Source organism: Myxocyprinus asiaticus, chromosome 19 (assembly GCF_019703515.2).
Source record: "Myxocyprinus asiaticus isolate MX2 ecotype Aquarium Trade chromosome 19, UBuf_Myxa_2, whole genome shotgun sequence".
NCBI classification, from domain to species: domain Eukaryota; kingdom Metazoa; phylum Chordata; class Actinopteri; order Cypriniformes; family Catostomidae; genus Myxocyprinus; species Myxocyprinus asiaticus.
The window spans coordinates 32,222,772-32,250,071 of NC_059362.1; the positions used below are offsets into that span (position 1 = coordinate 32,222,772).

The following is a 27,300-nucleotide window of genomic DNA, read 5'->3' on the forward strand; positions in this document are numbered from 1 at the left end:
CTGTAACAATCAAGTCATGCTTCTTTTCCTTCTCTCTCTTTTATATATTTGCACACTCTCTCTCTCTCTCTCACTCTCACACACAGTGGTTGTCCCTCATTTGCAGTGTTAATGGGTTTGAGATGATTGAGTTGCCACCAAAGATGATTCCGTGACTTTAATTAACTTTTGATTCATTGGCTTTTGTATTCAGCCATAATTAGAAATTAAATATAGCAATCAGCTGGATGGGTAAATGGCACCCAGTTCTGCGTCAGGCTTTAAAATGGGCTTAATTTACAGAATTCAGTGCCCACTGTACAAAGACAGACCAGTGAATGACTTCTTTCTGAAAGTTTTATGTTTCTCTAATTGTATGGAGGCTTTGGTTTAAAAAAAAAAAAAAAAAAAAAAAGAAATCTTTTTGTGTCACAGTTCCAGGAATTTGCCAATAGTTTGCTTCCTATTAGTGGTCAGTAATATGGATCCCAAAAACCACTGTCTCAGCCTTGAGAGCGAATGTTACTCCTGTGCAACTTGTGATCTGCCAACAAGATCATTTAATGAATCAATTCCATATATATATATATATATAGACACTAACAATAACTTAAGAATATACTTTTTTCAATCACTTTACACAGTTGTCTTTTGCAACATGTAGACTGACACAGTCAATATCTCTTCCAAAATTTACTAACACCATCAAAACACTTCATACAGTACATATCTCAAAATCAGCACATTCTACCATAACATAGCAAATGTTTTCACCCAGCAATTCAGTTTGTCATTCATAACACAGTGGCCTTAAAAACACTAAATACTGCTAAAATACACTCACTGAGCACTTTATTAGGAACACTATGGTCCTAATAAATTGCCCGACGTGGTCTCAAGATTCGACGTGTTGTGCATTCTAAGATGATATTCTGCTCACTACAATTGTACAGAGTGGTTATCGGAGTTACCGTAGCCTTTCTGTCAGCTCAAACCAGTCTGGCCATGCTCCGTTGACCGCTCTCATCAACAAGGCATTTCCATCCACAGAACTGCCGCTCACTGGATGTTTTTGGCACCATTCTGAGTAAACTCTAGAGACTGCTGTGCGTGAAAATCCCAGGAGATCAGCAGTAACAGAAATACTCAAACCAGCCCGTCTGGCACCGAAAATCATGCCACGTTCAAAATAACAAGTCACATTTTTTTCCCCATTCTGATAGTTGATGTGAACATTAACTGATGCTCCTGACTCATATTTGCAGGATTTTATACATTGCACTGCTGCCACATGATTGGCTGATTAGATAATCACATGAATAAGTAGGTGTACAGGTGTTCCTAATAAAATGCTAAGTGAGTGTATGAATAATAATTTATTTATATATTTATTTCCAAGCATCTGGGATTTTTTATTTATTTCAGAAACCAACATTTACAAACATGTGCAGGATGTGCAATACATGTTACATGAACAAATCCCAAATTATGTGATGATTCAAAATACATACATGCATGAATATAGCTTTGGGTCTTCCTCTCAATTGTCTTGCACCTCACTTATTCACTCCTCTTCCTCGTCCTTGTGCTACCAGTCTACCTGCTCTATCAGCGATGCTTGCATAACACAATCATTACCACGTTGGCTCATTTTGTTTAGATGGTAACAACACTGATACTGTAAAGCAGTAGCAGGTCATCCGCTTTCTTTCTTTCTTTCTTTCATATTATTTTGCATTGGCAAGTGCTGTTGTCATAGCAACCCACAGCTGATTATTGATCTTGCTGATGGCCCATTTGATTTTGTCTGATGTAGTTTGCACTTTGCTAGTGCTGGCATTTCCGTGTTCATGCATTCTACCTTTTGATGTGTTAAACGCATGTGGCTCCTTGTGAGAAAGGATTGTCTGTTACAGACTTGTTTGTTGCATTTTCTATTTCTCTTCTTTTGCATTTTGTACATTCTCTGCAAGTTACTCATTCTGACTATATCTTACACCAAAAAGTGAAATTATTTGTCATTGTTATTTATACAGTATTATGGGTAAGAGTTAAAATTCCCAAAAGGGATTTTTCCCCTTTTTCACCCAATTTGGAATGCCCAATTCCCAATGCACTCTAAGTCCTCGTGGTGGCGTAGTGATTCGCCTCAATCTGAGTGGCAGAGGATGAATCCCAGTTGCCTCCGCATCTGAGACCATCAACCCGCGCATCTTATCACGTGACTTGTTGAGCGCATTGCCGCGGAGACATAGCGCGTGTGGCGGCTTCACGCCACCCACCGCGGCATCCGCGCTCAACTCACCATGCGCCCCACCGAGAACGAACCACATTATAGTGACCATGAGGAGGTTACCCCTTGTGACTCTACCCACTCTAGCAACTGGGCCAATTTGGTTGCTTAGGAGACCTGGCTGGAGTCACTCAGCACACCCTGGGGTTCGAACTAGCGAACTAGCAAACTCCAGGGGTGGTAGCCAGCGTCTTTTACCACTGAGCTACCCAGGCCCCCCTGTTTTCATGTTCTTTGCTCTGCAGCTTTTGGCATGATGATGCTGAACTTGAACCCAAGTTTTTTGTTCCAGCTCTGTGTGTGTGGTTGAACAGGGTTTACGGCAGGGATTGAGTGACAATTGGCTTGACCTTCAGTTGACCTGGAAGTAGTTTATCACATGCAAGTAACCAAGTGGAAGGTCAGGGACAGGTCTGTTTGAAAATGTGTGTATGTACAGATGGAACCAAGAAAGCGTATATTTGAAGTGCTTGTTATTCTTCCTTTAGCTGCAGAGTGCTGATGAAGGCTAAAAGGAGGGAAATGTAATTTGTTGCCTCACTGCCCAATGGTTTAGCCTGTTTATTCAAAGAATTTGGTTGAATGTAATTTCACTGTCCAGCCTACATGGTGTTGTGGTTAATCTTCTGCTAGTGTATCTAACAAAATGATTCTGCACAGAGCAATCCACAATCCTGAAGACACATGACCTATGCTGTCTGCACACTCATCAGCATGCAATAGTGTCAGTGTGTCCCCCCTTCATTCCGAGGCACACTGAGGGAGTGCTGTACATTCCCTGCGTTCCTCTAAGGGGGGTGGGAGGGGAAGGAGGAAGCTTCTTTGACTGTGTACAGTGCAACGACTCACGTCAGGAGACAGATACAGCAGTGTTAGGATTATCCCCTAGTTTCAGCCATTTGTTACCTCCATAATCAGGCCAAGAGTGGGGGGCTCTACCCAATTGCACCTCAAACATCTTCTGCTTGAGTTTGGTCTAATGCATTAATCCTAAACAACCACTTTAGCTCCACCACTGATGAGCAAAGTGTCAAAGTGAAAACTGACTAAACTAACCTGCCTCATTTTGGCATTCAGGCTGTGCTGTTATGTGTATTTATATGTATTTGTTCATTGTTGGATTGTTGGCGGCATGCTTTGATAATAGGTGAGTTTAATATTTCCACTGGATTGCCTTTCTATTTATTGTAGCCTAAATAGGTTGTCAGGCACATGTGATATTATATCTGCTGCTATTCTTGGATTTTATTGTGTTGTATGTAGTACTAAAATGACTCATTTTGGGTTATTTAAATGTTTATGACAATATCTTATCAGTTAATTGTGTATCTAAAAGAGAATGGACAGGACTAAACGCTTTATGAATAATTTTACAGTATTGCTACACTGGCCTTCTGTGATTTGCAATAAAGCACCTGAATTAAAATAAAAAGAGATGCAGCATGCCACATTCATCCAGACTATACCCCATTCACTGCTTCAGAGGGATCCTTAAATTGCACCCGTTAGTTTAAGTATTGTTCTCTAATAAAAAAATAAAAAAAGCCACATGCAGGTAGGGTGTTAAAAGCTGTGGAAATTTTAAGTTCTCCTTTTCACATTGAGAGTCTTATTATGATCTCTATAAAAGATTATTAATTAACCTGGGTGATTAATTTGAAGACAGGCTAATATATCATATGTAGTTTTTTTATTTTTATAATAATTAAAAAAAAATGAATCAATAAAACTGTATTTAAAAAATATTTTGCACGTATAGGCTATGGTTGTAATTTACAAATTCTTACTTGACATACATGCAAATATGCATGCGCCGTTCAGTTTCTAGGTCGTTATGTGATCAACCAACTCAGTTTTGCTGGCTCATGAGTCACGGTCCTATTGCGATATATATTTGCAAATATTTTGGGTTTTGGGCTAAACGTCGTAAGATCTAGTCTTGATATAGACTTTGTTTTCAAGGTTTAGTCACCAGAATAATAACGTTGTCCATCAGCATTTTTGTAGCTATACGGTTTGGTTTCAGTGTTCATCATGTCAGCAGAAATTTTTGCAAATAAAAATAAAGCACATGAAAAAAGAAATTATAATTATATAATAAAAAAATAACAATAAAATAAAGAAATTAATAAACACTCAGGCTAATGTAGCCTACAAATTATTTGAGAAAACACAAGGGTATTTTTTGCGTCTGTTTTTTTTAAGATTCTGGAATTGTAGCTAAAGGCTATATTAAGGTCTTACTACAATACGGCTGGCCTTGTGGATTTATAGATCTAAAAATGCTCGGATAATCAGGTAGCTACGTTCAGTTTTACGCATCCCAAAGTATTTCCCCAAACAGCTTCTACAAAGGGTTTTTCGTATTTTAAGTCAAGGCGTCGGCTCTTTAAAACATGTCATTATTTAGCCATCAATTATACGCTATAGGCTATTAATTAGCCTACATGTGTTTCATAAATTATTTTAAAGAAAAGAAAACTGGATAAAATGCGTACAAGAACAGCTGTGTGCACCACCAATAACATTTGAATTAAATCAACTAACAGAATTCAGTCCATTTGCTTTTGGCAGGGCATTTCGTTTTGGGAATCTTGGCTGCACTAAACGCTGCTGTGGTGTAAATTATTCCGCAAGCTCCACATCAGCATATGACTGTGGCAAAGGGAGGATGTTAGGCGCCCAGTTGCCATGACGACAGTAAGGGGAAGCTGTAGCGACTGCGAAGCGCGCTGTGGAATCGAGAGCGCGCGGCGGAGGCGCTCAGGGCTGGCGGGGGTTTCAGAAACGCAGAATTATTGAGACCGGTCTGGAAAGCGATAGCGGCACTGAAGCGGACGAGTGAGCATTTGACCGGACGGGTTTGCACTATTCTCTTTACATTGTTAATAACGATTCCGCTCCAGCGCCGAGTGGTTGGTGAGTGTTTATAAATGAAATATGCCGCTAATTTCTCTGTAGATAAGAAGGAACACACGCATGAGGAACGGTGCTCTATTTTTGAAGCTCTGTTTTTAATGGCTATCTCAGACAGTCCTCTGGACGTTTTGCTGGGCACCGGGGTTTTGTGGTTAGAATATGCATTTATGACTTTCATGCAGCTATAGGAAACATGCGACAGTGCGTGAGAAATTGATTGATATGAATTCACTTGGCCTGGCTGTTGCATGAGTGTGTGTGTGTGTGAGAGAGAGAGCGAGCGCGCGCGCGCGCGCGCGCTGAGGTTAGTGCAATAATTTAATCTTTTGAAAGTGCATCTGAAAATAATGAGGAATTAGGTTCGTGCATAAGGTCTTATAGACAAATAGTAATTAAATAAATATTTTCTTAATATTTTGGCACAATATGTTACATTAGATATGTTTCTTGTTTAAAGCAGACAACTTTTTGTATTGTTAATGGACCATTTTTTATATTATTATTTTATAGATTGACAAGATTAATGAGTTGTGTGCATAATTCATATTATCATTATTATTTTTATTTGCATGGCAGAGCTTTCTGTCTATTGTCTGCAAAGACTTCAGAGAGGACTCATTTTTGAAGAATAGACTGTATATTTATAGCATGGCATATTTACTTAAAGAAATTAATATAAAATATTTATGTGCTCTGGATATTAAAATGTAAAAGATTCTAATGCATCACAATATATAAATAATTAGAAGATAGTAATAGCAATTAAACTATACAATTATTTAATTTATTGTTTTTCTGTATTATTTATTTTAGTGCTAGGATTTTGCTTAACTAATAAAATGTTTATTGTGAGTTTCTTTGTCGAAGAAAACATTTCTAAACCATAACTTATTACTTACAAGTTTCAGGTTCTGAGATCCAGAGTTCAAGGGGATACCTAAAAAGAGAGGGATGAGAGAAGGGGAGAGAAGGGGAAGCTGTCTGTCAGGCCAGGCCCCACAGCTGGAGGGGGAGGGGAGGAGAATGATTGAGGGTTGGGGGAGGGGGACTGAGTGAGTGAGTAAGTGTGTGAGAGAGAGTTGAGTGGAGGATAGAGAAGATGCTTTTATGTGGCTCAGTGTCTGTTTCCTCCACACTCACAGTGTGCACAGCGTAGGTCACCTCATAGCATCATTATCATCAAGCTTTTGTTCTTCACATAATTCATGCCAGGCCAGTTTGTCCAGAATGCCATATCTGTAGGATTTATGAGGATGTTTATCCAGTTTTGTCCCATTAATTATGGTATTATGGTATGCAGTTTTTTCATTTTGCCACCATAAGACTCCATCTTGAACTCCATTGTGTCTAGGTCTAGATCTGTCTCCAGGAACAGCAGCTAGTTTGCTGGTTGCAGTGTTTGGGCTGTGGACGTGCATTTGATTTGTCATATAGTGCTGGTGTGTTGTCTTGTTTTTCTTTCTCAAAATGGATATGTTGATGATGGGTTGATAAGCAAAGCAAATAAAAGCCAAAACACAACAGAAATAAGCCACAACACAATGACATTAAGATACAACACAATGGAACTAAGCCAAAACACAACATAAATAAGCCAAAACACAACATAAATAAGCCAAAACACAACGGAAATAAGCCACAACACAACAGAAATAAGCCACAACACAACAGAAATAAGCCACAACACAATGGAAATAAGCCACAACACAACAAAATTGAGCCAAAACACAATGGAAATAAGCCACAACACAACAAAATTAAGACACAACACAACAGAAATAAGCCACAACACGACAGATTTAATAAAATACAACACAACAAAATTATATGTATATAAAAAAAAAATAAAAAAACTGTACTTATTTGTCCTTAAGTGCCCTGGCCAATACCTGATTGGGTTTCTACTAGAACTCTTAATGCACATAATTTCATCAACATTTGCTCGAATCCGTACTGGGCAGTGATGCGAAAATGACTTCACAGTACCTGCAGCTCTTATAAGGTGTCCTGCTCCAACTAAAATGGGCTGTGTGAAGGCTGTAGCCCCTGCTCGGACGCCGAAGCACTCAGGGGAAATGCTCACTCTTGTAGTGACTTGCAGTGGGACGAGTAGCTCTCTGCATCTTCAGAGCAGTCTCATGATCTCTCATGCATTGAGTCGGACTGTCACACAACTTGATATTTAATAATATTTTAAAATATTTATTTTCTGTTAATTTCGCTGTGCTGTGGCTTTTCCGTTGTGTTGTGGCTTTTTTTGGTTGTGTTGTGGCCTATTTCCGTTGTGCTGTGGCTTTTCCATTGTGTTGTGACTTTATTTAGTTGTGTTTTGGCTTATTTCCATTGTGTTTTCAACTTTTATTTGCTTTGCTAACTTGGTTGTGTTGTGCACTTCTCCGCCACCTTAGTTTTAGGTTGGTTTGCTGTTTTTTAAATAAGCATTTACTGAGTAATACGAATTAACTGTGTGTCTTTACAAGGTAATGATTTTGTGGAGCTTCTTTTACTTGCATATTGTTATTGCTATTACCATAGGAATTAACAATAGTTCCATAATATGTGTAACAACTTTACAGTGTCTAAGAATTTCATACTGTCTACACAAATGTGTGTGTGCATGTTGGAGAGTTAGATGATGAGTTGATGGTTGGGTATTATAAAAGTTGTGGTTTTGTGTCTCAGTTGCTTTTTATAATAGGGTTCTGCAGTTGTCATTAGGAGTAATATAAAACATTCATTTAAATTTACACAGCCTTCACACTGTCCAATAAAACCCTAATAAAAAGTGAGTTTGTTAAGTGTATTTTGTTCAAATACTAGACTAATGTGCTCATTAAATAATTTAAAGTACTTCTAAGAACAATCTCCATGACATGATGCGGCTGACATAGTGTAGAATCATGTCAGTACTTGACAGATTAATAGGGTGAATACATGTAAAGTGAGACATTTAAGCTTCAATCATTATGTGTATATTCTTATATTAAAAAAATAGCATGGTCAAACCTAAACTAAAATGGGATAATATTTTCTATTATTTTAAAAACAATGCCAATGAGAAATAATCAGAATCTGTCTCACTTTACCTTTATTGCCCCTATTTTACTTCCAATCATCAAGAGAAACATTGCATATTACTAAAATGTTTAAATATGTAATGTAAATACACAGTAAAAAAAACTTTTTATGATGTTGTTGTTTCTTTTCTCTCAGGTCTTATGAGTATTCCTGCTGCTGCATCAGTTCAGTCAGGAGGTGGAGAAATGCAATCACCTGGGGCCATTAGCCCCTCCTTCCTCCAGCCCCCCAGTGGAAAAATTCCAGGTCGCAAAAGGGGTCGCCCACCCCTGAAAAGACACCCAGAATATCAGAGTCACTACCCAGAATCCCTCCCACCCATTAAAGTGCCCAAGAAGAGAGGGAGGAAGCCTGGTTTTAAAGTCAGTAAATATTAAAATGTTTCTGTTTTTGCTTGTTTGTAGGCCACAAATATAAGTCTTTTCCCATATTCATTATGAATCCCTTCCATGAGTTGTAAGTCATTGTGGATAAAAGCATCTGTCATCTGTCAAATGTCATTGAGTGGTACATTTGAATAGTCCAGAACAGAATGTGTGCATGGTGCACTTATGACTGTTTAGGCAGAAGAACAAACCGGACTGATGTCTTTATGTCCGCTGTACATGGGTAGGTGCACAGGTCTGATTGTAACTGTGTAACAGAAGGCGTGTTGCACTTTGACTGATGTATCTGCAGTCTGCTTCTATCGAGTTATTTTTAGTCTTGTGTGACTGAGCACATGCCTCATAATGTTGTTGCTGCTGGTTTAAAGAGCAACAGGCCACCACCGTGTGTGAGTGTATGTTTGTTGGCATATTAGCAGTAGACAGAGCAAAATACATTCATGCTTATCTAAACCTGATAGTTATTGCTTTTCCTAGAAATCTAATGTTAGAGATAGTTTATCTGTCACAACATATATTACACTATTTTCGAAAATTAATTATGTTACTTTTTCATTGTTAAAATACTTTCTTCTATCCCAGCTTAATATGCAGAGACAACTATAACTAAACCATTCATAGGTACATTTTCTCAAAAACTGTAAACACTGTCTCTATGGCTCTATAAAAGATGTATACCTGTTTGAACAATTTTGTATTCAGAAAGCTGTTTTGAATTTTTGTTATTTTTGCAATTCTGTTCGGTGGTGCAAAAATGTCTCTCCCAAAAATGGGATGGTTGATATGACAACCGTAACAACGTTTTGGCCTGTTTTTAACCTATTTAGTGCTAGCTTTTTTTGACCAATATTAGGGACCAGAGACATAATATTGCCAAACCATTATTGGCTATATTTATCAGGCAATTGGTCAGAGCAACTATGATGGAGAGAGACGGACTGGCATCAAAATATGCAAATGAGACACATAATTCAGTTTCTGTGATTTCCAGCTCCGCAATTCAGATGAATGAATGAATGAATGAACGTTACATTTATATAGTGCTTTTCTGACGCTACACTCAAAGCGCTTTACTCAGCGAACAGGGGACTCTCCTCAACCACCACCAGTGTGCAGCATCCACCTGGATGATGCGACGGCAGCCATAGTGCGCCAGTACGCTCACCACACACCAGCTGTTGGTGGAGAGGAGAGAGTGATAGAGCCAGTTAATGGATAGGGATTATTAGGAAGCCATGATTGATAAGGGCTGTCAGTGTCCAAATGAGACTGCTATTACTACCTTAAAAACTAGTTGTTTACTTCCGTTCTGTACACACATTTTCAGGAGTGAATTCAGTTGTAGAATAAAGTTGTCATCCCTGTAAATTACAGAACTCTGTACAGAAGTACTCAGAAGAGGATTGACAACTGTGTTTAACTGCAGTGTGTAAATGGCCATCAAAAACTCACTGACCACTTGATGGGCCTACCATCTGTGTGCCTCAGCAGAAATCGAGATTCATAAGACCAGGCTATGTTTTTTCCAGTCTTTAACTGTTCAGTTTTGGTGAGCCTGTGCCCACTGCAGCCTCAGCTTTCTGTTCTTGGCTGACAGAAGTGGAACCCGCCATGGTCTTCTGCTGTTGTAGCTCATCCGGCTCAAGGTTTGACATGTTGTGCATTCTGAGATGCTATTCTGCTCACTACAATTGTACAGATTAGTTATCTGAGTTACCGTAGCCTTTCTGCAGCTCAAACCAATCTGTCCATTCTCTGTTGACCTCTCTCATCAACAAGGTGTTTCCGTCCACTGAACTACTGCTCATTGGATATTTTTTGTTTTTGGCACCATTCTGAGTAAACTCTTGAGACTGTTGTGCTTGAAAATCCCAGGATATCAGCAGTTACAGAAATACTCAAACCAGCCTGTCTGGCACCAACAATCATGCCATGCTCAATCACTGAGATCACATTTTTTACCCATTCAGATGATTGATGTGAACATAAACTGAAGCTCCTGACCTGTATCTGCATGATTTTATGCATTGCACTGCTGCCACACGATTGGCTGATTAGATAATCGTATGAATAAGTAGATGTACAGATGTTTCTATTAATGTGGTCGGTAAGTATATATACTGACAATAGAGAATGAGAGAGTTTAATGAGATTGTTTTTATATAATGTACAGTATATATGGGTATAAATGTATATTTCATATAATATATATATATATATATATATATATATATATATATATATATATATATATATAACTATGCTTTTTGATTGTAGCTGAAGTCTCGCTTGATGACACCCCTAGCCATCTCCCCTCCAAGCAGCACCCCAGAGCCAGACATGAGCTCCATCCCCCAGGACGCTGCCACTGTCCCGCACTCAGCCACCCCACAGATCCTCACAGGTAACACATGCACAAAAACCTGGAGACATCCTGTTTCACTACCTGCAAACTAATTCCAGTAACTCGCTCTAACTAGTAAGGAAACAATAAAATGTGAGATGTAGAGGAATATAGAGCAATATACTGTCCTCAGAGGAACCACATTATGACTGAACCCTGTATCATTGTATTTTTTACTGGTCAGTGGGGACTGTAACTCTACTGTAATGAAGAGGAGGGCATGGCCAGGCTGTGAGGGTGCACGACTGGTGCTGAGTCAACTAGTCAGCGGGAGAGAGAGAGATAAATGGGAGCCGGAGATGCCATTTCGAGAGTGAGAGAGACACACGCGGCCGCTGTGTGTGTGTGTGTGTGCGTCTGTGTGTTTTATGTTGTTTTAAGTTGCGTTTATGTCATTAAAGTTAACATTGACTGGTCTGCCAGTTCCTGCCTCCTCCTTGCCCATTCCTTACCCGTTACATTGGTGCCAAAACCCAGGATTAAGGGAGGAGGCGGGAACCGGCAAAACAGTCAACGTAAACTTTAATGACATAAACACAACTTAAAACAACATAAAACACATAGACTCACACACACACAAAGGCCGCGTGTGTCTCTCTCGAACTGGTGTCTCCGGCTCCCCTTTATCTCTCTCTCCCGCTGATTAGTTGACTCAGCCTCCTCATCACATCTATCCATATATCTGAATTATGATAACTGTTATTATATCAAGGTGATATGATGGGATTTGTGTCTCAGGGTGAGAGAGGACAAAGACAGATATTTTTCTTCTTCTGCTATTTAATGGGTTAGTTTAGCCAAAAGTAAAAATTCTGTCACCATTTACTCACCCTCATGTTGTTCCAAACCTGATTTTTTTCTTCCATGCAAATTGTGGAGAATGTTGACATTGCTCTTTTGCCCACACAATGAAAGTGAATGGCGACTGAGGCTAACAAGCCTAACTTTTTGTTCCATGGAAGAAAGTCATATGGGGTTAGAACAACCTGGGAGTGAGTAAATAATTACATAATTTAAAACAATAATCACAACTACTGTGAGAATGTTTTACTTTAATTTGACTTTAATCTGTTTTGTTTTATTTGTTTTCAAGCTTCGAACTTATTCTAACCTTATAGAAATCACTTTACAACAAACTGCTCCCTTTCATGTGTCATTAATTTGAAATGTATTGATGTAGAATGCATACATTTCATTATGTGTAGTCAATATCAGGTGCTGATCTATGTGATGGATCAACACACACTCACACACTCATCATCTTTGAAGTCAGGACCCTGTGGTCCTGGCGGGCTTCCCTCCCATTTGGCAATAACATCCATCACTAGAAAGAGAGGGACAGGAAGAAAGAGAAAGAAAGAGTAGTTACATCTCTTATTTTAAAGGTTAATAGGCGTGAATGTCTCAGGGGACATTATTGAAGAGACCTGACAGCTCTTAGCTTGGAGACATCATCTTCCAATTTCTCCACATTGCAATGGAGAGATCAAATGTGTTTCCCTACCTTGGCTTTACACTGGGGGAAGAAATCATACTATTTAAAAAAAAAAAAATCAAAATGAATTTGTATGATTTAAATACATTCGTAAATTCAACTACAATATGATCCAGTGAAGGACCGTGCGTTCAATTTCAATTCTGCCATTCAAATATAGTGGAGACCTTACTGTATTTCCAATAATCCATCTCAACGCACCTGTCTGGTTCTGCATGACCATGCTGTTCTGAGTCTACTTTAAACATGAGAAGTTGTGAAGGTATGGCTGAACTCATCCTTGAGTTCTTGGAGCTTAATCCCTTTGCTGTAGGGAGCAGTTACTGAACAAGAAGCTTTTGTCTGCCTACCAGGTTTTTAGAATTTAAATCTGTGTGTAGTGGAAAAGTTTCTTTTGGTCACACTCTTTCTCTATATCTTATAAGAAGCTGTTAAAGGGGAATTCCACCTTATTTAAACTCATTAATTATATACAGCTTTACACATATGAATTCATATTTATCAAAGAAGCATTTTGTTTCTTTAGTTCTTTATAAAAGGTAATTTGATAAGGCAGAACTATGACAGTGTTTTAGTAGGGTATTTTCCAAGTATGAAGTGCCTATAGTAAGTTCAAAGCACTTCTCAATATACTGTACAGAAACCCTCTGGCAGCGACACGCATTCACATGCTTGCGTTCCAATGTGTGTATAATTTGCGGGAAATGTCTGTTGTGGGGATCGCAGAGGGAGTTGATACTGCTGATGGTGGGGGTCATGACCTTGATGACTGATGTCATTATAAGTGGCTCTGATGTTTTCAACTGTGTGTGCACATGACTTGTTTGAGGACACGTTTGTGTACCTCGCATTTGAATCTCATAATGCCCTTCCAGAGTGTGCTAAATTTTCACTGTCTGTAAACCTACATGTCTGGCATGTCAGTTATCTTGCTATCAATTATCTATTTTAAGCTTTGTGTGTATTGTGTTATATCATCCATTTTTGGAAACAGTCCTCCCCCACTCCCCATTCATTGTAGACTTTATCCTGCTACACACTCGCACACACTCACACATGCACATGCTACTTCTTTCTATTCTTTTTGCCCATGGGTGGCATTAGGAGTGTATGTGTGTGTGTGTGTGTGTGTGTCTGACTCCTGGTCATGGTGCTTGTGTATGACAGACGACAAAGGAAATCCCTCAGCATGGCGATCTGTCAGATTAAAGCATCCACATGCAGAACAGTGAGGACAGATTGTGTAGGAGGAGGAGGAGGGAGGGGGGATTCCTACACACACTGCTTTATCTGGCTCTCCTTTTATCTCTGTTATATTCTTGTAGCAGCACATACAAAAGCTGTTTTGTATTTGTTGTGATTGATCCCTTGTTTGTATTTCTTAATTTGAGTCATTTTGGATAAATGAATAAATGGAAATGCTTCCTATTTAGGAATGTTTGTTTAGATTAGGGTGATAATGAAAAATCTCTGGTTTGGCTTGTAAAACTGTAGATGATATTAACAGTATATTTGATTTGCTACAGGTTTATCGCAAAAGTTGTTGCAGATGTTAAGGTGCGGAGATTAAATTTGCTGTGCCAGATTTGAGAGGTTTTAAGTGCAGACTGAATGCCAATTTACAAATCTATGACTGTCCATGACTCCAAATTCAAAACACGATTTCTGTGAGTGAAAAAGTTTAACGTACAAATACAAATATGTATCGTAGTTCTCAGACGTTCAACAATTTTACCTTCTTAGATTATATGGTGTAGTTCAAATGCATTAGTTTTATGAGGGACTGCATGGATATATTGGTAATATTCTTTGTATTTCTATGTGATTAAATTATTATGGTGATAAGTGCCTGTACAGAGATGCTGCGTCTGTATATCCATACTTCCCTACTATGTAGTATGCCAAAATAGTAGTATGTCTGAATCCTCAGTATTCATAAACAGTAAGCGAAAAATACCCTGATAACCTAATATTTCCGGCGAGATTCTGAAGTGCGGATCGACTAGACATTTTCCTATCCTATAATCCCCTGGGAGCTTAGACATCATGGTCAAAATGCTGGATTTAAAAAAAACGGCAAAAGTCTAAGGCACATAAGATGTTTCACAAAAGCATTTGTCTTAAGATGGTTATTCATATATTCAGCTTTAGGGTGTCAATAGGAAATATAAATATTAGACTCCCAAACATTACTTTTGCAAATAGAAAAGATTAGAGGAACAGGGAGCCCTGCAACAGATGGCTTTTGCCCTCACAGAGCCCCCCACTGAACATCGAGTCAGTCTGCGATTACATGAAAACACATAAGCAATTGAGACAGCTTAAATAGATAGAAGAACTGTAGCGAATACTCCAAGAAGCTTAGAACATCTTATCAGCCAACAACCAAGAAAAACTGTGTCCAGGTGTACTTAGGAGAATTGGTGCTGTTTTGAAAGAAAAGGTGGTCACACCAAATATTGATGTAGCTTTTTTATGTTTACTGGACTTATAGTAGGATGATGTTAATTGATAAAAGAAAACTATATATGGCATTAAGACAAACTCTCTATGCAAACATTTTCACAAGTTTTGTTCCATGTGCTTAAATGGTGCTTGTTTAACAAATCCAAAATACATTATTATATCACTGATGAAGTATGTCTTGAATCTATTCATACTACTTACATGCATGCCTAAAGAATGTACTGTTTTACTGGTCGAGAAGTGAGTCCTTCATCAAATACAGCACATACTCTGAGAGTACGCAATTTCAGAAGCAGGTATTTGGGTAGTGTCTTTTTAATTACAATTTAAAATCAGATTTAATCATGATAAATTATTCCATTGCAGTTTAACAAAAATTTAAATGGAAAGGATGTAGCACTATTGATTAGTCAAAGAATCCTAAGCAGTCATAGATGTTTTTCTTTTTTTTTTTTTTCAGCTTTTCAACCCTCTCCCTTTCATTTATTGCTTATCTCTTGGGTTCCAAGACATGTTAGATCTGAGTATTTTTTAGATATGAAATGCAGTTCTCTCTTCCTGATCTCCAGAAACGATCTATAAATGTGGCCTCAAATATTTGTAGATTCCTTCCCAAATATTTGAGTGAAGGATTTAAATGTGAAACCCCAAGCCATTATGTGTGTCAGTAAGGAAGGCGTTGGAACGATGCTGGCAATGAAGTGAAGAACCCAGGTGCAGTTTATTTACATGAAGCGTGAAAAACAAAAACGTGACAACAAAACTTAAACATGAACTAAACTAGACTTGACTTGAATTCCAAACAACGTTACATAAACACAATACCTGACAAAGGACCATGGCAAACATAAGGGTATAAATACATGGACAAGGGTAACAAGACAACCAATGAACAGACAGAACTATAAACAAGATAGTAAGACTAATAAACTTAAAGAAATAGTTCACCCAAAAATGAAAATTTGCTGATAATTTACTCACCCTCAGGCCATCCAAGATGTATCTGAGTTTCTTTCTTCATCAAAACAGAATTTAAGACTTTTAGGATTTCATTTCAGGCCTCCTCCTCTGAACAATGCAAGTGAATGTCCTCCATTTTTTGACGGCCCAAAATGCATATTTATGACTCCAGTTGATAAATAAAGTTCTTCTGAACGCAAACGATTGATTGTTTCTAAAAATAAAACAATACTTATATACTTTTTAACTACAAATGTTCACTTCCGTACATCTCTGTGACACGCACTCATGAGAGGGATGACGTAAGCTTGTTGGTAAGGTCACGTGTCACGTGGAGGAGGAGGCAGGAAGTGCGTCATTGTTTACAATACAAATTTGCACAGAGCACAGACCAAGTGCCGTTCACAAACCAAAGCAGTCTAAAATCATATCAGAACCATATAAAATAAAAATAATTTCCAAATAATAATAATAAAAAAAAACAATGTAAACAATGACGCGCTTCCTGACTCCTCCTCCACGTGGGAGGACGTGGGACGCTGGCTCGGCGGCCTTGACGTGGGACGGGACCCTGGCTCGGCGGCCTTGACGTGGGATGGGACCCTGGCTCGGCGGCCGTGACGTGGGGCGGGACCCTGGCTCGGCGGCCGTGACGTGGGACCCTGGCTCGGCGGCCGTGACGTGGGACGGGACCCTGGCTCGGCAGCCGTGACGTGGGACCCTGGCTCGGCGGCCGTGATGTGGGATGGGACCCTGGCTCGGCGGCCGTGACGTGGGACGGGACCCTGGCTCGGCGGCCGTGACGTGGGACGGGACCCTGGCTCGGCGGCCGTGACGTGGGACGGGACCCTGGCTCGGCGGCCGTGACGTGGGACGCTGGCTCGTTATCTGCCTCCCCCACAGTGAACGGTGAACCACTTATCAGTAGGGCAAGGTCGATATACTGAGTCAGGCTGTAGGTACTCCATCCGTCAGGCATCAGGGAGGAGACCGGCTCATTCAGCCCAAAATGGAAACAGTCCTTGAGGGCAATCTCATTAAAGTCAACCATGCAGGCCAGAGCGCAGAAGTCCTCTACATATTCCTCCAGGGGACGATTCCCCTGACGTAAACGAAGAAGCTGAACTGCTGGGTTCATTTTGCGGTCAGGTATTCTGTAACGATGCTGGCAGTGACAGGCAGATGATGACAATGAAGTGAAGAACCCAGGTGCAGTTTATTTACATGAAGCATGAAAAACAAAAACGTGACTACAAACATTGACTTGACTTGACTTGACTTGACTTGACTTCCAAACAACATTACATAAACACAATACCTGACAAAGGACCATAGCAAACATGAGGGTATAAGTACATGGACAATGGTAACAAGACAACCAATGAACAGACAGAACTATATACAAGATAACAAGACTAATAAACTTAAACCAGTGACAAACTAGAACTGATAACGAGTTAACAAGACAATAAACCAAAGAAAACAAGACACATGAACATGGAGGGAAATGACATGATCACATGACTTGACATGGAAACAGGGAATCACATGACATGGTAGGGAAACTATAAAACAGGAACTAAACTTCCAAAATAAAAGACATTAACACAAAACATGATCAAAAACACATAAAATCATGACAGGTGTGCACTGTGTGTCAATAAGTATGTGTATGTGTGCGTGTTGTACAATTAAATGTAGATGTTGTCTTTGAACTGTACATCATGGTTTAAAGAAATATTCTGGGTTCAATATAAGTTAAGCTTAATCAACAGCATTTGTGGCATAATACTGATTATCACAAAAATTAATTTTTACATGCCCATCCTTTTCTTAAACAAAGCAAAAATCTAGGTTCCAGTGAGGCACTTACAATGGAAGTAAATGGGGCCAATCCATAAACGTTAAAATATTCACAATTTCAAAAGTAGAGCCACAAGATATAAACAATATGCGTGTTAACATGATTTTAGTGTAATAAAATCACTTAACCTTTTTCAACCTTTTCTGTGTAAAGTTATAGCCAATTGTACAACTTTGTTGCCATGATGATGTAATGTCAACAAACCCTAAAAGGACTGTAAAAATTATGATTTAAACATCTTTACAGCTCGAATAATACATGAGTTTTAACAGAAGAATTAATGTTTGTGCTTTTATAAAATTATAAGCTTCAGATTTCTGCCTTTAAACCCTACCAAAATTGGCCCCATTCACTTTCTTTGTAAGTGCCTCACTGTAACTGATTTTTGCTTGAAGGACATACAAAGTAATTTTTTTGTGGTAATCAACATTATGCCACAAATGCTGTCGATTGAACTTAACCCGGAATAGCCCTTTAATTTTGATGCAATATCATATGTTTTCAATTATTCCTATGTGTTGCTGTATGTAAATAAATGTATAGATCTATGTATTATCATATTAGTGCTATTGCTATTCAAGTTACTTACTACTGAGATTATTAACAGTTACGTCAACTGTATAAACTTAAGCATATAAAGAGACATTGCCAGATAAAAAAAAAAAAAAAAAGAAAAACTCAATTTCCAATTAATGAGAAAATCAAAAGCAGAACAAACACAGAGAATTACCCTACATGCAGGCGTAGGCAGCAGTGCAATTAACTGTGTGGTTGAACCACACTTTTTTGTTGATTCTCTAACTTAATCAGACAGTGCCCATAAGATTTACTGATTAAAATATGTGCAAATACTGCAGTTTCATATCATGCATATTCAATTATAAATGTGTGCTCAAAGTAAATGTAGGATTTTGCTAATGATACATTCTCTCTATCAACCCAGTTTGTATCTACGTGAATAAGCTGGTGAACACGGGTCCCAACCTAGACAGGCAGAAGGTGCTGCAGCTGCCGGATCATCTAGGTCCGGCGAGGCCCTCTGTGGTGCTGCAGCAGGCAGTACAGGGCTGCATTGACAGTGCATTCCAGCAGAAAGCCGTCTTCACCCTGCTCACTGAGGGCTATGGGGGAGAAAAGATATCAGGTTTATTTGCATGCAAACACACAAATGCATGGCTCATTGTAATTCTCTTTCTGCATTCTGATGCCCACTTGAAGGTGTTATATCCATGTCCTGTATATATATAATGTATTGATTCAGAGTCAGTGTTAGTTTCTGGGGCTTAGACATTTTTAAATACACTGTAAAGGTGGTTATACTTAATATAACACTATTTATGTTATGTAACAGTGTTACACTATGCACATACATTTGTATGTGCATACTATTGAATATTTATAATATTGCTTATTACATTTATTATTAACATAATCAATTATAGTAACATTTATTGCTATAATAAGTCGTTATTTTTATTTGTATAGCGCTTTTCACAATATACACTTTCAATGCAGCTTTACAGAAAATCATTCCTTAATGTTGCTCCCAGTGAGCAACCCAAATGCGTATGTAGCAAGGAAAAACCTCCATAAGATGTTTAGTTAGTGGAGAGAAAAACCAGACTCCGCTGGGGGAGCCCATCCTCCTCTGGCTTTACAATAAATGTACATATGAGCTATATTGGATGTGTGACACAAGTGTTAATGTAAAGTTAGCCAGTCATTATTTCAAAATAAATCCCAACAGGGTGATCAGGACCCAACACAAAGCATATTGCATATTGAGTTGAGTTGAAATTATTTGATCATGTGAGAATAGAGTGTGGAGTGATACAAAAGGGATGAAACTAGCATAATTAAAGAAATGAGTTGCAAGACTGCAGAATGCCACAAATGCAAAATGCCATGATTGACCAATCAGAATTAAGAATTCCAGACTGATGTGTAATAATTAATCATAGTAACATGATATATGTGTAACACAGACACTTTAAAGTTATCAACACAATGTTCTCAGAGTGTTCACTTTACTTGTCCTGAACTTAAACACTCTTTCTCTGTTCATCAGCCACCTTTGATGGTAAGCAACATCTTTTGAGCTTACCTGTGGTAAACAGTGTTGGCTACGTCCTGCGCTTCCTCAAGAAGTTGTGTCGAAGCCTGCTGTGTGAGAACCTCTTCAGTGACCAGCCTATCACCCCTTCATCATCCCCCTCTTCCTCATTCCACATTGAAAAGCACTCAGACGGGCAGCCCAAGTCAAGTGCGTACTCATCAAGCTCTTACACGACCTCTATTCTTCTACCCTTTGATTTTAAATAGTAGAGCTGCATTGTGCAACTGTGCTGTGGCAAATGTCAATATAAAGTTAATATTTATCAGCTATTCTTGTTTTGGTCTCTTTTGGTTTGGATGTTCTGTAATTGGGCCATTTGATTATTGAGCCTACACTTTTCCAATCTGCCCTTCTGAAAATGCAGAGAAGGCCTTTTGTGCTAACTGAGCTGTTTAAGTGCTAGTGAAAGGTTGAGTGCCTCTGAGTGGCCTGAGGTTTGAGTTTTATTGGCTCTCTCGCTCAACCGAATGTGGTTTAGTAGCTCTAGAGATTAGAGCATTAACCTCAGTATGATGCAATATTGTGCCTCTCGGCTACTTAAGCAAGGCTCTGTCATGATTTAAACCCATGTCAATAGCCACAACGGAGATAAGGGAGGAAAACCTACTTTAGAGGATACCTACATTTCTCATAAACACTGTTTGGTGAATTCACTATAAATAAATAGTGCTCCCTCACAGCGCTGTTTAGTTGCACACGCTGTTTGTGTGTGCGCGTGTTTTTTGTTGTTGTTTTTTTTTTTTTACACCTGATTCACTTAAGGAATGATTCAAATCAGGTAAGGGGGCATATGCCTCAATTCCTAATCTTGAAAGTCAGTTCTGACTGCTAGGTTGTGGAGGATGCAGCAGACTACTGCGGTCTGGTATACTTAGCTGGGTCTGCACAGCATCACTCCACCACTGTGGTCCAGATACCTGAATCTGGATCTCTAGCATTTGATCAGTTATTGCTGCCATAATTCATAGAAAATGTACACACAAATCTCTTTTGAATAAATTTACAACCAAATTTCAGCCTGCTTTTTGTGGATGGTAACAGCATGGTGTTAAATGTGCCAGCCAAATAGCGCTCACTTTTGTGAAGAAGGTGCAATCTCTAATGAGCCTAATATAAATAGAAAAGAGGTGTATTTACACTGAAAATAATGGCATTGACTTAAAGGGATAGTTCATCCAAAAATAAAAAAATTCTCTCAACATTTACTCCATCCCAGATGTGCGTGACTTTCTTCTGCTGAAAACAAATGAAGATTTTTAGCAACATATTTCAGCTCTGAAAGTCCATACAATGCAAGTGAATGGTGACCAGGCCTTTCAAGCTCCAATTATCACATAAAGGCAGCATAAAAATAATCCATATGACTCCACTGGTTAAATCCATGTCTGCAGAAGCGATATGATAGGTGTGGGTGAGAAACCGATCAATATGTAAGTCCTTTTTTTACTATCAATCTCCACTTTCACTTTCAGATTCTTTCACATTCTGAAAGTGAAAGTGGATATGTATAGGAAAAAAGGATTGAAATATTGATCAGTTTCTCACCAGAAGTGATTGCATCACTTCAGAAGACATTAAACCACTGGAGTTGTATGGATTGCTTTTATGCTGCAATAATGTAATTTTTGGAGCTTGAAATGCCTGGTCACCATTCACTTGCATTTAAAGAACCTACAGAGCTGAGATATTCTTCTAAAAATCTTCATTTGTGTTCAGTAGAAAAGAAAGTCATACACATCTGGGATGGCATGAAATTGAGTAAATGATGAGAGAATTGTTTTATTTATTTACAGTAAATACATACCTGTATGTTGCAGCGCTATTTCAGTGCATTTAGTGCCTTGTTAAACTGGGTTGCGGGTGGTTAGGAAATAAGATGCATGTTTTTATTCTGAATGTTATGCTGCTGTTAAGGGAAATTGCCCTTGTTATGTAATTCTGACCATGCAGGCCTATCAACACTCAAAAAACCCAATTAGAAACCACATCCAAATTAAGCCTTTAAATGCACAATTTTTCCTAACTTCCTGATGTTTTGTGTAGCAAACTCGATGGTGGATGACTACCATGGCGATTCAATGGACCCTAAGCGCTATTCTGTTGACCCCAGTGACTCTGCCTTTGGTGCGATGTCCTCGCCGTACACAGCTACCAAACCTTCATATGGTTTTCGTTCTGGCCCCGCCTACTCTGGAGGTGTGTGCAGGCAAGCAGCCAGTCCCAGCACATACCAGGAAGGAAACAGAAGTGGTAAGAAATAGGAAATTGCTTCTTTCAGAAGTTTTCACAGATGTTTTCCTCACTACTTGAATGTCTGGGAATACTCCTATTGTTACTAGAGAGAATTAAAACACTGTAAACTAAATGTTATATATTGATTGAACACCAACTTTTTCACTCTCTAAGTCTAAAGACCACACATCAGATTGTCTGGAAATTGATGGCCATTTGTGTGTACTGACTTGTACCATCTGTACTGCATATACAAAAATAATTAGCAAGGTATTTCTAGATTTAATCAAAACTGTAATCTTTGCTTCAGTCTCTGAACCTGGCTTCACTCTGTCTAGCCTACAGTCCATCCACAGAGGGAGGGCCCTGTAAGGACCCCTCCAGGTGGAGTGTTGATGAGGTGGTGTGGTTTATCAAGGATGCAGACCCTCAAGCGCTGGGCCCACACGTGGATCTCTTTAGAAAGCATGTGAGTTTGGCAAACAAACACCATGTATTTTGTACATGCTGTAACTGTCAGATAACAAAACCATGTGTAGACAGTGTGCACCATGTCAGTTGGGATCAGTTCAGTTTAGAATCAATTGATGAAATAACCACCAAGCTGAATAATATTAAATGGGCTAGACTCCAAATGTATGTACAGTTATATTTAGATCAGAACACATAGTATTAATTTAACAGCACTGACAAGACTTAATTGAATTTACTCTTGCAACTAATGCTCCACACTTAATTGAATTAGAATAAAAATTGTGAAATGGACTTGTGTATTATTTAACTGCAAAAGGCTGCAATTTAATTAAGTAAATATGTAGTTTGCATGTTCTGCGTGTTTCGAAGTGAATGAAATATTCAAATCACAATCACAATATTTGTCCAAATATTCACAATATGATTTTTGGGCCAAATCGTGCAGCCCTTCTTCCAACACACACACATGTACGCAAGTGCACGCACACAAATCCAATATCCAAAATACTTGCACTGTAAAAATATACAAAATTTCAAGCGTATAGTAAGCATTCTCTTGTGGACACTGTGTGATTACTTCTTCAGGAGATTGATGGTGATGCTCTTCTCCTTCTGAAGAGTGATATGATCATGAAGTACCTGGGACTCAAACTGGGCCCTGCTCTCAAGCTGTGCTACCATATCGACAAGCTAAAACAGAGCAAGTTCTGACCTGTCTCTGCAACATCATAACCCCTGTCCAGAAACACACAAACACTGATGGATTTACTCACAGTATTTACTCTCATGACACCAGTCCCCCTTTCATATACAGGACATTTTCGTCCTCCATTCTCTGGTTATTCAAAGACAAGCTCCAGATCTTCTAAAATTTCTCTTGTGTTGATTGTCTGCCTGTATTATGGGACATTTTACTGACCAGAGCATTTCCTTAAAGTGTTCAAGCATTTAATTGGTCAATTAACATTGGATCACTGCTCTAATCAAAAGGCTGCATTCTGTGATTTAATTTATTTCTCCACAAGCAAGTGAGCAGGTGAGTTTTAAGTGTAAATCACAAATCATGCTTCTTCAAATGGATGAAATTGGAATCAAGCATTTAGGATCACATATGAACTCGTTCATTTTTACAGAGCCACAGACTCTTTCTAAAACCCTGTGAACTTCAGCCACCTGCTGGTGAAAAGTAGTCATTGCAACTCCATTAAACTAACCCCCATTGTAACCAGGTACCATTCAGCTTTTATTTTCAGAGAGCAGCTACTTCAAAAGCCGACAGTGTGGGAGATGAGTAACAATCAGAATTCTGCATTCTACAGTTCTGACTAAACAGATACGCACACACACTCCAAACCAGCAAATTACAGGCACAAATGCAACTTGGCTCAGCAATGTACCAGTCACATCATTTGTTCTAAGTCAACCCAAGTAAGAACTTAACAGGATATACTACAAGGCATTTATTGCTATCTTCATGAAAAACAGTGCATTAAAACTCAGTAATGCATACCAGGTGCTCAACCAGCAAGTGAAACTGAACAAAAACAACTTTATGTCGCATACAGTGTACTGGAACACTGGTACTATATGTTTCGCACAATGGACCAAATGCATGGATGGAGAACAACAGCAGAGAGGTCTCATTACTCCAAGAATTGTCTCATTTGTCCTCCTTACTCAGAGAAAAAGCCAAAATGAAAAAGTTGTTCAAATACAAAATTTGCTTGCAACATATACAGATCGTTTTTTTAAAGTTGTAAATTGTGTAAATTGTGTAAATTGTCCTGATTTCAGATAAACATTTTCACTGTGCATATTACATGTGGTTTAGATTGATTGTCTTTCATAAACTCACAATGCATAGGTGAACACAAGCTGACGTACTTTAGAGGTGCTTTGACATGGTTATTTTACAGTAACGGCCATATTTCAATGTTTCAAAAAGTAACTAAAGCTTGGTCTCAAACAAAATGAAAATGTGCAAAGGAATAATTTTTCTCCTGAAGCATTTCAGGAAATTGTTATTATTCCTTTTTGTTTTTTTTTTGTTTTTTTTTTTTTTGTAGAAAAAAAAGATATTTGAATGGCATTCAGTATTACTGTATTTTTCAGACAGGTGAACTAATTAAGTCTGTTCTGATGATGTCATCTCCTAAAGTGGATATCACCCAAGTGTACAACTTTTCTGTCCCGCAATCATGTGTAAATATTATAATTAATGTAGTAGTCACAGATGAAATCTACAATTTCAGAAGTATCAAAAAGAGTAAATTAAATAAATCAGTTTAAATTGTCTAATGCATACATTCAACATTTACATATAATCAGCTACCAAGCTGTCTTTGTTAGACGTCATTGCTGTACATTCTGCCTCTTAAAGCAACTGCTACCTTGTGCATTTGTACAGAATCATTGTCTATAATTCTGCATCAGGGAAGCTGTTTGAGTGGTATGTCTTTTTCTTTTAATCCTCCCCCTGTAGCATCAGTTGGTAAGAGCTTTCTCAACGAAAAATGTGTAAAGTGAAGAATCAGCTAAATTTTTGCCACCAGAACATTATAAAGGGATTTAATCAGTGAGCTCTTAAATCAGTAGTCAGTTTAAGATGTCAGGGTTCTTTGGAATTCGATCCCTTGATTTGAAAAGCTGAGTATTACAATATCTTCATATAACCTTTCATCAGATTTGTTGAGTCTAGTGAGTTTAATTGGCAAGTTCAAAGAGGTATAATCAAGAGGTTTTGTGCCGATGGGATATTTCTAAATCTAAAGTGTGTAATTTGTGTGATGTTACTTTCTCTTATCCCAGCTTAATTTGCAGAGTCAACTATATTTCCCAGTAAAGTGTAAATACTGTGGCTATAAACATTACTCTGTTTGAGTGTCCCGCCAGCCAGACTCAGCAACATTGACTGAGTTTGAGAATGGTTTGAGATTGGGATGGGACTATCTTTTTGGTCTACCAATGGCAGATGGATGGAGTATTTGGGAAAGCCTGGTTAAAAAGACCAGCTTATGCAGTTCCCTGTACCAGTAGTGCTGGTTTAAAGCTTCACTCAGTAACTTTTGTCTTTGTGTCATCCTGGACTTACACTGACACCTAGCGGCTTGGATGCAGCATTATTTAAAAACATTTAAAAATAGTTTTAAGTTTCAGATGCCATTGTAGAAATTTAGTATTCACAGTCAGCCATGATTACTTTAATCAATGAGTGAAAGTGTCAAATAACAGGATGGTTACTGAGATTAAGCGAGTAGTATTCGGCTGGTCATGTGATTCTAACATGGCAGCCCCCTCTCCATGTAGAATAAAACAGCTTTTATAAGGTTACTGATATGACTGGAGTCTTCATTTTAATGTGAGTTGTCATGATTTCCTACATATATTGCAAAATTACAATTACAATGTTTTTAGGAGTTAAACTTTTTTTAATGAGGAAAAAAATTACTGAGTGCACCTTTAATGCTAGTCTTTTTAGCAGGGAGTTGTTTGAAAACATTATTTTTGCAATTTAGTTGGGTGATGTAGAAATGCAAGTTTATATAGATGAATTACTCCAAGTCTAATGTTAAAACTCTTATTAGCTTTAAAGCAGGCCTTTTTTTTGTAGTCAAATAGTGGGAATGTCTTGTTAGTTTTAAAAGCCCTTTAAGTAATACAATGCAATACAAGCACTCCTTTCTGTGGCTACACTTAATCCAATTTTAAGTAGGAAGCCTTGACATTTCATAATAATCTATAATGATTTGGGGCAGTTTATGCCCTCTTGCAGATATTCTGCTGACATAGGCTGGCCCAGAAGCTCCTGGCTAGATATTACCGACAATTGTCATGGAAAATGAGTGAGGTTTTAAGAATAATATGCTTTTCAGTTGTGCTGTGTATTTTCAGCTTTTTTGTATGTGTGTGAGTGAGTATGCCAGGTTGTATGTTTGCCTTCACACCATTCCTTGCCATTTTTGATATAATGGAAAATGTAAGTGTACATTTATGAATGCTGCTCTTGATGATAGTCCCATGTAAGGTTGTTTAAAAGAGACATTTGTAAACTCAAGTAAGAGTTTTAATGAAAAATAAAAGTGTGTACACAATACACAACTAGAGGGGGACTACAACACGGACCATTCATGTTGGTGCTACAATATGACTGTATTTAACAAATGATGATTTTATGCATACATTTTTTCATTGTTGTTTTTTTTTTTTTTTTTTTGCTTTATTCAGTTTGACTTAAATGTTGTGACTCTTGTAACTGAGGACAGGCTCTGTTTGTGAGGTTAATATAGAGCAAGGGTGTAGATTCCTTAGGTAAAATGTTCACGCCAAATCTACGCCATTGATATAGAGGATTATGAGAGAGTCCGAATAAAGCATAATGAACACCCTAACCTGAACTCTAACTGTATTTGTAGTTCTATATATTGCTATATCACTGAATAGATTGCTGTTTGTATTTCCTTTATCTCTGCCGTTGCTTTTGTGCAAACAGACACAACTCAGTGCTAGCCAGAACCCACATACAAATGTTAAATCATGTACAAGGCCATTAAACAATTCAAATAAAGTATTTTCTGCACTCGAGAGAATGCAGAGAGTATTCTAACATCTCTCCAATTTCTTGTTTAACAGTTTGA

At 38.3% G+C, this 27,300-nt stretch overlaps 1 protein-coding gene and 1 long non-coding RNA gene across 7 annotated transcripts in view; one reads left to right on the forward strand and one right to left on the reverse strand.

The window, feature by feature from the left end:
• LOC127410443 (sex comb on midleg-like protein 4) overlaps positions 1–27,263 on the forward strand; it is a 37,677-nt gene extending 10,414 nt beyond the window's left edge. For 4 of the 6 annotated variants that reach the window (XM_051645715.1, XM_051645716.1, XM_051645717.1 and 1 more), the window contains 7 exons: positions 8,405–8,631; positions 10,933–11,059; positions 18,788–18,988; positions 19,913–20,107; positions 22,004–22,210; positions 22,531–22,661; positions 23,252–27,263. In XM_051645715.1, the coding sequence (XP_051501675.1) occupies positions 8,405–8,631; positions 10,933–11,059; positions 18,788–18,988; positions 19,913–20,107; positions 22,004–22,210; positions 22,531–22,661; positions 23,252–23,377 (1,214 nt within the window). In that variant the 3' untranslated portion in view covers positions 23,378–27,263. Of the gene's footprint in view, positions 1–4,888; positions 5,192–8,404; positions 8,632–10,932; positions 11,060–18,787; positions 18,989–19,912; positions 20,108–22,003; positions 22,211–22,502; positions 22,662–23,251 lie in introns of those variants that run through there. The other 2 variants (XM_051645718.1, XR_007892124.1) reach the window with 2 other exon arrangements.
• On the reverse strand, positions 12,105–20,094 carry LOC127410448 (uncharacterized). Its single transcript, XR_007892125.1, has 3 exons — positions 19,949–20,094; positions 18,829–18,965; positions 12,105–12,383 (listed from the first exon to the last, which is right to left on the reverse strand). It is a non-coding gene; the product is annotated as an uncharacterized LOC127410448 (long non-coding RNA).
• Positions 27,264–27,300: the final 37 nt, after the last annotated feature.